The 13,701-nt window shown below is 40.1% G+C and overlaps 1 protein-coding gene across 1 annotated transcript in view; it reads left to right on the top strand.

The window, feature by feature from the left end:
* The window catches only part of LOC119430432 (anoctamin-8), a 44,746-nt gene extending 36,090 nt beyond the window's left edge, over nt 1–8,656 (top strand). Inside the window, exons 4-11 of the mRNA XM_037697837.1 lie at nt 133–181; nt 2,932–3,179; nt 3,426–3,585; nt 3,679–4,059; nt 4,196–4,387; nt 5,198–5,329; nt 5,737–5,847; nt 6,105–8,656. Of these exons, the coding sequence (XP_037553765.1) occupies nt 133–181; nt 2,932–3,179; nt 3,426–3,585; nt 3,679–4,059; nt 4,196–4,387; nt 5,198–5,329; nt 5,737–5,847; nt 6,105–6,860 (2,029 nt within the window). The 3' untranslated portion in view covers nt 6,861–8,656. The remainder of the gene's footprint in view (nt 1–132; nt 182–2,931; nt 3,180–3,425; nt 3,586–3,678; nt 4,060–4,195; nt 4,388–5,197; nt 5,330–5,736; nt 5,848–6,104) is intronic.
* Nucleotides 8,657–13,701: the final 5,045 nt, after the last annotated feature.

Genomic DNA, 13,701 nt, shown 5'->3' with positions numbered 1-13,701 from the left:
AAAAAAAAAAAAAAAAAAAAAAAAAAAAAAAAAAAAAAAAATAATTTGTTTTTTTTAACACAGTTGTTTTCTTTGTGTCACCTTGCATCTTTTTTTTTTCTTACAGTTTCAGTTTGTAAATTCTTATCTCAGCCTTTTTTACATCGGATTCTACCTCAAAGACATGGAGCGCCTGAAGGAGGTACGAAACGTTCAGATGATTTTCTGTCGCACATTTGCTTCTGAATTAGCTCCGTCTTACAGAATGTGTGCTAACAGTCCTTCATCCTTGAGTGCTTGGCTGTATATGTCTTCTTGCGTTGATTTCTGTACCTGCTCATCTACACATGCGTCCGTGTTTGACCATTTGTTCAAAATGCTGCTGGTGTTGTGTCTGTTACGGAGTCTGCAGCGGCAGGTCAGGGACAATTTGCTGCCTTACCTTATTGACAAGATTCAGATGGTTTTGGTCTTTGTTCTCATGTTCTTCATGGCTTTTCTCAGGTCCAAAGTACAAAGTATGATTCCTGTGGAAAAGACAGTATCTTTCTGGCCACCTCTGTCATATCTCACACATTCGTGACCTTGTAGCTTCGTTTGTTCGGGTTGATCTTTTTCCTGCCCTGGCTATATCGCTGTTTATAATTTTCTTTTTATAAGCTTTGCAAATGTTCAGATTCTGACTGATTATAACTACATTCTTGTTATTTTTAATGGTTGATCAAAACCGGTCAACACATTTTTAAAATCAAAAGTAAACTGAGATTTAAAAACGGCATTCTTTAGGAGATTTAGCCATATTTTTCCTTTTATTGTGTGAAAACATCAGAGATGTTTGGGCTTTTCTTTCCATATTTGTGTGAGTACATTTTCCACAGCCCTTCTCAGAACTCAGAAGGTTTAAGTCTCTGTTGCACTTTCAGTTCCAGTGACGTTTTGCTGAGTTTGTCTCTTAAAATCACCTGACTCTGTGGTTTTCATCCATCCAACTGGTGCAACACAGACCCTCCAAATATGTAATTTGTCAAAAAACTACAGTAAATTGAGCTTGACAGTCTATATTACAGAGCTAAAATACATTAAAAAAAAAAACAACATGGACTAGATTATTTAAAAAGAAATAGAAAAAGCCTGCAAAGATCTTAAATAAACTTTATTATTCTCTGTTTTCACTGATTGTTAAAGTGTGGCTCAATTGTTTTAGCTCGAACCATTCCAGCTGGGCCCAGTGGGAGAATGGTTTTTCCTATTTTTCACATTTGTCCTTGTGCTTGTTCTTTCAGGAACTGAGGGGAACTGAGTTTAGTGCAGCATTTTATTTTATTTTTGTAACGCTTCCCATCATTCTCACAGCCTTGTTATATATTAAACGGCACAGTAAATGGAAGTCGCAGTTGTTGGGTCGTGCAGATTTTTAATGTTAGAAATAAATAAAACATGAGCTGGTGGAAATAATTTCTCTTTGCAAAGGAAAATATCGAGTATAAATGTCAACGCTGAAGGTAAACAGTCATTCGGCTAATTGGCAAATGTTTACAGCAGAAAGTTGGAGGAACATTAAGTTTTATTTCCTGGAAGTGTGTTTGAAACTCAGGGTGAAAATCAGCTTGCAAATATTGTTCTCTCTGTCATATTTTGACTCAAGTGTGTAAATTTAAATGTTAATTAAGATAAGATAAGATAAGATAAGATACGATAAGATAAGATAGAACTTTATTGATCCCGCAGGAAATTGTTGTGCCAGAGTTTCAGTACGAAGGAGCATACACAAGGAAACGCACAAGATATAAAAAAAATAACAGAGATTACAGTTCAAATGTATATTTAATAAAGTCCAATTTAATTCTATCAGAGTACAGATTGAGAAATCAGTTTATTTATACAGAGGAGAAAAACACATTTTATGAGCAAAATTGGTAAATAAACATAAAAACAGCATAACTAAAAGGAATATTCAGTCCAAACTTTAACCTTAATCAAAAATGACTTTTTAATCTTTTTTGACGTTTATCTATACTTAAACTTTGTGTCTTTTACATTCAGTCACGGCACCAGCGACCCCCGTGACCCAAAATGGAATAAGCGGGTAAAGATAATGGATGGATGGATGGGCATTCAGTCACATAATTTCTGAGCGCTAACCGATCCTGCAAGATCTCACAATACCAGAGATTATGCATAATGTTGTTTATGAGATTTGACCACACCTGTTCCTTTTTTAATATAAGATGATTTTAGTTTTCAAAGTCTGGCCTGAGAGGAGCTGGATAAGAAGCATTCCTTCAAGGAATATTAAGCCTTTCATATTGAAAACAGTGATTTTAGCTGTCTTAATATTTTATTTTAATATTAAAATTATTATTTTACACTTCGGCAGCACAGTGACGCAGTTGGTAGAGCTGCCCCCTCTCAGAAAGCAGGTTGCTCCGGTTCAAACCCTGTCCTGGGACCTTTCTTGGTGGAGTTTTCATGTTCTCTCCAGGTTCTCCGGTTTCCTCCCACAGACTAAAAACATGCATGTTAGACTGATTGGTAACCCTAAATTGTCTCTAGGTGTGAGTGAGAGAGTGAATGGTTGTTTGTATGTGTCCCTGTGATGGACACAGTGACTGCTGGACATGTGCACCAGTGACCTGAAAAGGAAGAAGCGGGTAAAGATGTGGATGGTTGGATGGATTTTACATTTCTGGACACAACTCAGTCACAGACATTGACATTTTTTACATGGAACTAACCTGCTGCGCTTTTCTCCTTCATGTGATTTATTTTGGGATAGAATAATCAAAACTAATGGTTTTTATATTGATTTGATGATTTTTTTTTTTTTGTCCTGTGTGTCCTCACCAAACAACCAGAGACACGCAGCCTTTATCCTCAGACTCTAACACATTCCTGGGACGTGTCTATGCTCTTATCAATGTGTTTTGCTCATTTGGTGTCTTGTTTTGTCAGATGCTGGCCACTCTTCTCATCATCCGTCAGTTCCTTCAGAACGTGAAGGAGGTGCTGCAGCCTTACCTGTATGAGCGCCACAAGCTGGGCGAGCTCACCGTGAGAGCTGTGTGGGATCTGCTGCTGTCAGTGCTGCTGAAATACGCCAGGCTGGCAGCCGGAAAGGCCCAGGCCTCTCCCACGGACCAGATCATGCCAGGACCTGGACTGAGGGGCTCCAGGCTCGGAGCGGGGCCAACAGGTCTAAGGTCACAGTATTTAAAGTCTAAATCTGCTTGTTGCTACAGAGAGGGTGGAACGATGCATGGAGAGCAGCCGACACAGATCATTTCCACTCGCAGTGTTAGTCACCACAAACACAACCGCCTGGGTTTGGTCAGAACGCCACTTTAGCTTCCTCTGCTGTCGTTTGCACGCCGTTATGATTCACGCCCTTCAGACAGTTCACACACTCACTTTGTCTGATGTCTAGCCCTCTCTTTCACTCCTCGCAGAGAAAAGAAGTGTTTGAACGGAGGCTGTGGAGTGCCTGATGAGGAGGAGAGAGGCGAGAGGGACGAGGCCGACAGCGGGAGGTTCAGTGAAGGAGAAACGGAGGAGGAGAACGTGATCGACTGCGGTTTGAAGCTGAGGAAAGTCAGCTTCATAGAGAAGGTGCAGCGCCGAGCGTGGGTGAACTTTCTGAGCATGTTGTGGGAGTAAGAATAGTAACAGCAGCTGTTGGGGATTGTTTGTGTTGTTGTCAAGGTGGACAGAAGGCCAGTCTGTGGTGGAGCCTCCCTAGAAAACAGTTTCATGGAAGAAGGGAGCCCCACTATGGTGGAGAAAGGAATGGACCCTGCCTCTGTGTTTGAAATGTGCGATGACGAAGACGATAATGGGATCCATGATGTAAAGGAGTCAGGAGGAGGCGGGTCTGAGGGAATTAATGCTGCGGCTGCTGGCAGCGCCGCCCCGCTGCCCCCTGGCTCTGAGAGCGGCACGTCACTGCGACACAGAAGAAGAGGCCAGAGCGCGGAGAGGACCGAGGCCAAAACCAAGAGGGACTCATGGATGGAGCCTCCTGAGGAGACGGAGAGCACCACGCTCACTCAGGCTGAGATGGAGAGCTGCATGCAGACATATGCTGTAAGGAGTCATCTCTGCTTTTAGCTGCTATAAAAACCATCAACTTACTGTTACATGTACTTTCAAATAAGACAAAACATAATCATTTACCCTGAGTATTAGAGTTTGGTTTGAGGCACCATCTTGTCCCTCTTAGGACACCTTCCAGGACTATCAAGAGATGTTTGTCCAGTTTGGCTACGTGGTTCTCTTCTCCTCCGCCTTCCCTCTGGCTGCCATGTGTGCACTCATCAACAACATCATCGAGATCCGCAGCGATGCTTTCAAGCTGTGCACGGGGCTGCAGAGGCCGTTTGGAGTCCGAGTGGAGAGCATCGGCCAGTGGCAGGTGAGAAACTATTCCTGAATAAAAACACTTTTTTTGCTTTCTTTATGAACTCATTCACCCAACAAAAGGGACAAATACAATATTGCGATGCTGCTGTCGTATGGTGTGTTGGTGTAACGGCACTGGATTTGAACATCAGAAGCATCTCATAATTATGTAAAGAGAAATAACATTTGCTGTGACACAAACTAATGACATTAAATTTGGCTAAAAATAACTGCACAGAAAAGAAGTGCTGACAATTTAAATAAAGAGTACTGTAGTCCCTCGTTTATCACGGAGGGATCTGTACCCCGAAGACCCGTGATAAGTGAAAAACTGCGAAGTAGGAATAGTAGTGCAAGTAGTTAGTAGTAGTTTATTTTAATTATTTATATATATAACCCTTCCCACACACTCTTGCAATATTCTAAACATTGTTTCTAAACTCTCAACGCTCTAAAAGAGCACAGCATGTCATGGTTTCAGCTCCCTGCCTCCTCTGCTCTTTGCCACCTGCAAGCGCTCTTGGCCACGCCCACTTTTTCGCCCTGCACGGCAAACAGCTGATCAGCTGCAGCAGGAAGTTTATCCTGCAGTATGGGTTGCACAAATGTGCAACAGGTGCTAAATAATTAAAAATAATTTATTTTAAATAAAAATTCCATGCCGATCATGCGGCTCATCCATCAGTCAGCCCATTGTGTGTCATGGCCAATCTTATTTTGAAAAGCCGCGATAGAGCGAGTCCACGATAAACGAACCGCGAAGTAGCGAAGGACTACTGTACTTGTAAATAAAGCTAACGCAACACTTTTTATCTCTCCTCAGACTGCGATGGAAGCTATGGGCCTGATCGCCATCATAGTGAACTGCTACCTGATTGGTCAGTGCGGTCAGCTGCAGCGCCTCTTTCCATGGCTCAGTCCTGAGATGGCCATCATCTCTATAGTCATCCTGGAGGTACTGAAGTGGTTAGAGCAGGGCTGTTTTAATGTTTTCAAAATAAGGGTTTTCTTTTTAACCCAACAGAGAATGTATCCGAATCAGAAAATATTCCATGTTGTTGGATAGCTCACTCTGTTTTTCTTTATTGCTCGTCTACCTGCAAGGCTTGGAGGAATATATGAAGATAAACCACGTAATCAGATGATACTTTGCTCTGCACTCTGTTGCTGTCGGTATCTGAACGAGCTGAGCTGTTTTTTTAATCAAGAAGTCAGGCGGATCAGAAAGGCGATTATTCAGCCCACGTGTTTTTGTGCAGGAAGTAATGTATCACATCTTAAACCGCTGGGGGCTTTTTCTCATGTCCATGAAAGATGAATTAAAGGATTTTTAAACGTATTATTCCCTACCTGTCTGTTTAGCACTTTGCGATCCTCCTGAAGTACATCATCCATGTGGCTATTCCCGATATTCCTACATGGGTCAAAGAGGAGATGGCTAAACTGGATTACCAACGCAGGGAGGCGTTTAAGGTAAAACGTGAGGCTGATATGGAAAAGTTCAAAATAAGATTTAAACTCACAAAAGACCTCCGTAGTGTGTTGTTTCACCAAAATGTTTTTGCAGCACTCCATTTTTTCTTATAATTATCTTCACAAGAAAAGCTTGAAGAATCGTTAGATTTCGTTCTGCTGTAAGACGATAGATTGGTGCAATACTGGAATATTCAAGAGGGGTTAGTTCTGATTCTCGTAAATGCAGTCTGTGAATTTCCCCCCCTCCTCTGCAGAAGCACGAGCGGCAGGCGCAGCAGCATTACCAGCAGCTGCAGAGGAGGAAGAGGGAGGAGGAGGAGAGGCAGAGGCAGGCGGAGCACATGGCCCGCAGAGAGAGGGAGCGAGACGATAGCAAAAGCGACATCGCCGGGGATCACCACCACGACAAAAACCACGGGAGCAAGTCTCGTTCCGGAGGGGGCGGAGGAGGAGGGGCCAGCGGCTCGGATAAGCCCAAGAGGCCCAGCTCCCTGCTGGCCAATAACAACGTGATGAAGCTGAAACAGATCATCCCGCTGCAGAGCAAATTCTCCTCGGGTGGCGCCCGCTCCCCTCAGTCGCCCACCGGCAGTGAACCTAAACTGCCCGGATTTTTGAGCTTCAAGTTCCTCAAATCGCCAGAAAACAAAAAGGAAGGAGCCGCAGCCTCTACTGCGGCCGCGGTCACTAACGCCACAGCAACGGCATCATCATCATCATCTTCATTATCAGGTAGCAGCTCTCAGGAGCGTTCTCAGTCACCCAGCAAAGCCTTCAATCCTGGGAAACTGTTTAACTTTGGGAAATCTGAAGGAGGATTGTGTGTGAACGGAGCTCCGGGGCCTAGATCTGGAGAAGGATCATCGTCATCATCATCATCACAGACATCAGAAAGACAAACCTCCCGAGCTGACTTGAACAGTGTTCCCGATGAGATCCCTTCACCTCCAAGAGAAGGATCAGAAAACGGCTATTCAGCAGATTTGGACCCGGCCAGTTCGAAGGTCTAACTCGTCTGCGGATCAACCGAAGAGTTGTGCTTACTGTGAGAAAAGGCCCGGCGTACCTCCATTAAGCCACGACGAGGCAGAGAGGAAAAGACGAAACCGCCGAGAGATGACAGTTGATTTGGTTTTATTTTTTTATTTTTTATTTTGCAGAAAAAAGAAGAAAAAAAAACAAACGAAAAAAAAACGGGCTTCATAAAACTGACGTAAACCGTTCTATCGTAATTGAGTAAAAACACACACACACTCAAATCCTTCCTTGTCTGCAATACATGAAGAAATGCATGAGCTGCATTTCCACTATTTTAAGCCTTTAACACAGAAAGCTATTTCTTGATTTCCTTTAGTCAGAAATTGTAAGCATCTTGGTGGCCTCATAGGAAAAAAAACAGTCCGTTGTGGGAAAACGTGCGTTATAATAAATAATAGTGGTATGAAAGAATAACTGATTTAACAACAAATCATTTTTTTCAAGCTATTACATCACAAGTGGTCATTTTATCTCTTTATAGTGTGATAATTTCTTGGCCTTTTCCTCCTGAGGTGGAAAAATTGAAAAGCAATATCGGTTTTAATAGTTGCAGTTAATCGTCACAAAAAGCCCTCGTTAATCCTCATCCCTGAAAAATCACCAGCTTTAGTTTTGAAAGCAGAGGCGATGCCTTCACTGACCAGATTTATTTGAAAACAAAGAGCTTAGTAAGTCGAGCTGCCAGTGCCAGTATCACTCCTCAGAGAAAATGGAAAACCCACACATCAACACAGAAAAAAGCAGTCGATGATGGTGATTTTGAGGAAGTGGAGCGCTCTCCATCCACGCCTGTAAACAGACGGTGCTTCATTTCACTCACTCCACACAGACTTGGCAAATAAGTCCGAGAAGAGAAAACCGCAATAAACCCCGACCTGCATGGAGACTTTCCTCCTTTTAGGAGAAAAGCCCAACACCAGCCTGGTCCATCATGTTATGCAAACAGTCTTAATCCCAGCACCTGCTTGATTGTAGAATATTCAGATGGGCTTATTTTAATTTTTATAATGATTGTTTTAGGATTAATTTCATAACCATCTTCAGAATATTTGATTTAATCTAAAATGGTATTTTCCAGATAACACTGTTAACCTAAGATATATTCTACATAAGATTTCGGCTCTAAAAGGAAGTGAAGATTTTAAAAGAGTACACAAACAGAAAACAGTAAATCTGTTTTCCACTTTAATGATTCCCTCTTTTGTCACTGGTGCCCGTCACCTGTTACAGCTTGACTATCTTCGTTGGTTTTCTGCCCTGTTAGTCAAATATTTTGAAGTCCTTGCGCTACATTTTTGGATTCAGCTTGTGTCTTTGTGAACAAAATCCCATAACGGCTTGCTGAGATTGAAATCAGTCTCAGAGTCCCTGTTCTCACCTGGCACAGGTCAGCGCGGTTTAATCAGGTAAATATGACATTTTATTTAGATGATGCGTCAATTAGGAAAACAGTCTGAGCAGCAATGTGTCATATTCACCAAAGTAAACAGCGCTGACTTTACATTTACAGTGAACATGCATCAAGAGCAGCTGACGGCTGTTTTGCTGTGGTGCATTTTTACCCCATAGCAGAGCCACTAATTATGTTATGCACCCGTACATCCTTCATATCACATCTGTTTGGCAATTAAGAGTTGTGTTCAAAATAACTTTGCATAAATGAGACTCAAAAGGCTCTGAGTCATGTTGATGTCAAAGTAATACTAGAGAAATTGCATTTCCTGCAAAAATGCAGTGTGAATGTTTATTGCTAAATAACTTGTTGAAAAATAACTGAAATTAGCTAAAAACATGTTGAAATGTAGCTGAAATTGAAGAACGAGCCTAATTTAGCAGAAGAAAGTAGAAAGAACACATATTTGCTAAATTAGATTTAAATAAGCATCACAAAAATCAAGAAATTAGCTAAAAAAAAAAAGGCTGAAATTAGCAAAAATGAGCTGATAAGGCAGAAAGAAGCTTAAACTACCAGGAGGAAGTGGAAGGATCTGAAATGAGCTAAAAAAAAAAAAAAAAGTTGAATTAGCTGAAAAAAGCTCAAAAGTAGCCAAAATAGCAGAAAACCTGCAACTAGCTGAAAGGAGCATAACAAGCTGAAAATAACAGAAATAAGTTAATTAGGCTGAAAGTAGCAGAAATAACCCAAAAATAACTTGAATTTATCTGAAAAGCTGAAATTAGATGAAAACGGCTAAAAAAGTATCTGAAAAGGTAGAACAAGCTTAAATTAGCAGAAGAAAGCAGAACGAACACGTTTCCCAGTTAGACTGAAAGAAGCAGAAATGAGCACTAAAAAGTGAAAATTATCTGAAAAATTAAATGAGCAAAAAAAACAGCTTAAAAGCAGCTTAAGTTTTCTAAAATAAGCAAGGAAGTGCTTTATTAGGCTGAAAAAAGTTTAAATGAGTGCAAAAAAATGTGGAATTAGCCAAAAAAAACAAAAAGCTAAAATTAGCATAAAATAGCGAAATAGTAGCTGAAATAGCAGAAAAAGCTGAAACTTGTACAAATAAGCTGAAAGGAGCATAACAAGCTGAAATTAGCAGAAAGAAGTTAGAAGAAGGACAAAAATGTTGTAGTTAAAAGAACAAATCTGAAAGGAGCATAAAACAGCTCAAAAACAGCTGAAAGTAGCTGAAAATGTTTAAATTTGCACAAGGAAGCTGAAAGAAGCTGAGCCAGAACAAAACATGAAAGGAGCAGTAAAAGATTGTAAACACATCTAAAGATTTGAAGGATGTAAAATGAGCTCAATTCATTTTATATGAGAAAAAAAGGACAGAAAAGGCTAAATGTTTCAAATAGCTAATGTTGCACCAATACCAAAGTCACAGCATCCTTCTCCTGAACGAGCTGAATGTTTTGATATATGATTTGGTGAAATAGCACAAAAATTGTGGAACAAGAAAGATAACGAAAAACATACAGAAGAAAAACGTATCACAATAGTGCGAATGCTTCATAAACATTCACACAAATATAGTAATTTTGGAATGTTAAAGTTTTTACAGGAACAGCAGTGCACCTTGTTGCACCTTGTTGCACCTTGTTGCACACTGTGTGACGTGACCGACATCTGGTCACACAAACAACATTTTGGTGCCAGAATCGAAACAGATATTAGTGCAAGGTCTGAACAGGGCCTGAAGCCATTGTTAAAGACAATTTTTAACGATTCCAAAAATCTGGAAGTGCTGAAAGCGTTTGTACAGTACTGTATGTCGCCTAGTATATCTTTTTTTTTTTTTAGGACCAACAAATTTTCATGATAAGCCCATCATCTATTATTATTAATGCAGAGTCCAGAAGGTGGTGCTGATTTAAGCCACTACTTCCTCTTCATGACTTCATTGACATGTAGTCTACATGCATTGGATGACACACATCAGTGAATGTTTCCGAGGCCATTGCACTGTACTGTGGTACGAGACAGGAACATCAGCTATGCATTTACACACCTTCACCTCCAACAAGGACTTTGGCAATAACCCTGAGATGAAGATGTAGAAAAACAAGTTCAGGCCGACATCGCCACCTGCAGCTCCAGCTGTGTCATCCCCGTCCTGTTTCTGTGCATTAAACTTCACCGTTTGATCCTCGAAATCTCATTTTATGGGAAGATTTTGAACTTTTCAAGAGCAGAATGAATTTATCCCATCAGTCACTGTCAGATGAATTTACCAGCTTGAAACTGATTTTTTTTATATATGCTGTCACCTCTTTCATGTGTGAGCCTTTTATGTTGCTTTCAGTCAGAGAAGAGTGTATTTGATTTAACAGACAAAAAAATACACCAGAGGAGAAACAGAATAGCATTGTTAAATACATTTCTGTCAGTATAAAATATCTTTTTTAAATTTTTAATTTTTTAAGGCTGAGGGTAAACCTTTCACAGGCTGGTGCAGGCATCGGTAAAGGGAATTAAAAACAGCACGTTCCAACATGGCTGAGCTCGCTCTCATTAAAACCTTTTTGTTTGCAGCATTTCGGGGATGAAGGACATCACGATGCAGAAGAGTTCATTTGTCGTCTGTAAATTTGTGCAATGGAAGCACTCTAAAAATAGGAGCGGAGGGCAAAGGTCGAGCAATTTGCTGCTGCTGAGCAGTTTGGTCATATCCATTCAAAGTGGAAAATAATAACCAGAACTTGTCTTTGTACTCAAGGCAGCTGCTAAAACATCCAGAATATGAAAGGTCTTTTAATAAACTTTAATTTATTAATCAGATCTTGAACAGCTTCTGGATTTATGAAAAATGTTCATCTTTAATGTGAAACGGCAGCATTAGGTGTCATCAGGTCGAGCAGACAGACGAGACCCGGCTGAGGTTCTGCTTCTCCATCACCTGTGGTTCCTAACCATCAGTCTAGAGAAATTATTGCATTTGTCCGGTAAATGTTTCACGTTCTGGATTTAGAACCGGTGAGGTTCTAACTCCACAGCTTCAATAAACGTTCACTTCCAAATTTAGACGTTTTTCATGGAAGCCTTGCTGACATCAAAGAACATCACACGCTCTTCCAATGTAAAAAAAAAAAAAAAACACTTTTAAAGATAAATACTGGAAAATGGGATTATTTATTTCTTTTATTTTGTCATATTTTTGTAAAAATCTGAAAAATAGTTAATAAAACTCTTCAAATGCATTTTGTGCAGTTTGCTTTTTCTTTCAAACTTGTTTCTTTCCTTACAAATATTGACGTTTACAGATAAAATTAAAAGCCTCGTCATAATCATTCAGTAGTTTTAGAAGATAATCTTATTTTGAATATCATAACTGAGGATAATGTTACACCTAATCTTGGATCACTCAATACTAGCACATCACATTTTAGCTCGGCATCTGTAAAAATGACTCAATTGCAGCCAATTTTGTTTTAGCTAACGACTCAAATAGGCAATTTAGGTTTTTTTCCCTACAGGTGCTGGTCATAAAATTAGAATATCATGAAAAAATTGATTTATTCAGTAATTTCATTCAAAATGTGAAACGTATATTATATTCATTCATTACTCACAGACTGATATATTTCAAATGCTTATTGCTTTTAATGTTGAGGATTATAACTGACAACTAATGAAAATCCCAAATTCAGCATCTCAGAAAATTAGAACATTGTGAAAAGGTTCAATATTGAAGACACCTGGTGCCACAGTCTAATCAGCTAATTAACTCAAAACGCCTACAAAAACCTTTAAATAGTATCTCAGTCTAGTTCTGTAGGCTACACAATCATGGGGAAGACAGCTGACTTGACAGTTGTCCAAAAGACGACCATTGCACAAGGAGGGCAAGACACTAAAGGTCATTGCTAAAGAGGCTGACTGTTCACAGAGCTCTGTGTCCAAGCACATTAATAGAGAAGCGAATGGAAGGAAAAGATGTGGTAGAAAAAAAGTGTACAATCAATGGGGATTACTGCACCCTGGAGACGATGGTGAAACAAAACACATTCCAAAATGTGGGGCAGATTCACAAAGAGTGGACTGCAGCTAGTCAGTGCTTCAAGAACCACTACGCACAGACGTATGCAAGACATGCGTTTCAGCTGTCGCATTCCTTGTATCAAGCCAATGGGATTAACCTGCCTAAATAAAGGTTGAATGTTCTCTGATGAAAGTAAATTTAGTATTTCCTTTGGAAATCAAGGTCCCAGAATCTGGAGGAAGAGAGGAGAGGCACAGAATCCACGTTGCTTGAGGTCCAGTGTAGTTTCCACGCCAGTGATGGTTTGGGGTGCCATGTCATCTGCTGGTGTTGGTCCGCTGTGTTTTTTGAGGTCCAAGGTCAACGCAGCCGTGTACCAGGAAGTTTTAGAGCACTTCATGCTTCCTGCTGAACGACTTCAGAGATGCAGATTTTATTTTCCAACAGGACTTGGCACCTGCACACAGTGCCAAAGCTACCAGTACCTGGTTTAAGGACCATGCTATCCTTGTTCTTAATTGGTCAGCAAACTCGTCTGACCATAACCCCATAGAAAATCTATGGTGAAGAGGAAGATGCGATATGCAGCTCCTTTATGTCTGGATTACTGCAGCAATGCGGCGTGGCATGGAGTCGATCAGTCTGTGTCACTGCTCAGGTGTTGAGAGCCCAGGTTGCTCTGATAGTGGCCTTCAGCTCTTCTGAATGGTTGGGTCTGGCCCCCAGTATTGAGTGCTGTACGTGCTCATACTTTTCCAACATTTCTAAAAATATATATTTTTTTAAAAATTGGTCTTAAGTACTGTTCTAATTTTCTGAGATACTGAATTTGGGGTTTTCATTAGTTGTCAGTTATAATCATGAACATTAAAATAAATAAACATTTGCAATATATCAGTCTGTGTGTAATGAATGAATATAATGTTTTTTTGAATGGAATTACTGAAATAAATCAACGTCTTCGTGATATTTTAATTTTATGACCAGCACCTGTATAAGAGCTGATGGAGTTCAGTTAAGGCTCAAGCTTTATTCAGCAATACAAAGTGCTAAATGTGTGAATCAGCTGTGATATGATCATCTTTCTGCCAAACTGGTGATTTAATCTGATGGCCACCTGGAAGTGTCCTCAGGTAGGAAAACAATTACCACATTGTACCAGTATGTTAACTGTGTATGAATACAAAAACTTCATAAATATATAAGAAAACATGTCAAGTTGACTCAATCTAAAGAACATTACAGACTAAACAGTAAAGTAAATCAAAACGTCTCAGGCTCCTTGGCGTTCTTCATTCCTTCGTGTTTTCACATCGTGGAAATTTTAGCACAACACAGTTTTCATGAAACATTTTAAATACAAGACAAAAAAAATGTCCCAGTT

This window comes from Nematolebias whitei, chromosome 3, assembly GCF_014905685.2.
Source record: "Nematolebias whitei isolate Nwh7 chromosome 3, NemWhi1, whole genome shotgun sequence".
Lineage (NCBI taxonomy): Eukaryota > Metazoa > Chordata > Actinopteri > Cyprinodontiformes > Rivulidae > Nematolebias > Nematolebias whitei.
The sequence above is the reverse complement of the archived record's forward strand: the minus strand, read 5'-3'. Positions and strand labels throughout refer to the sequence as shown.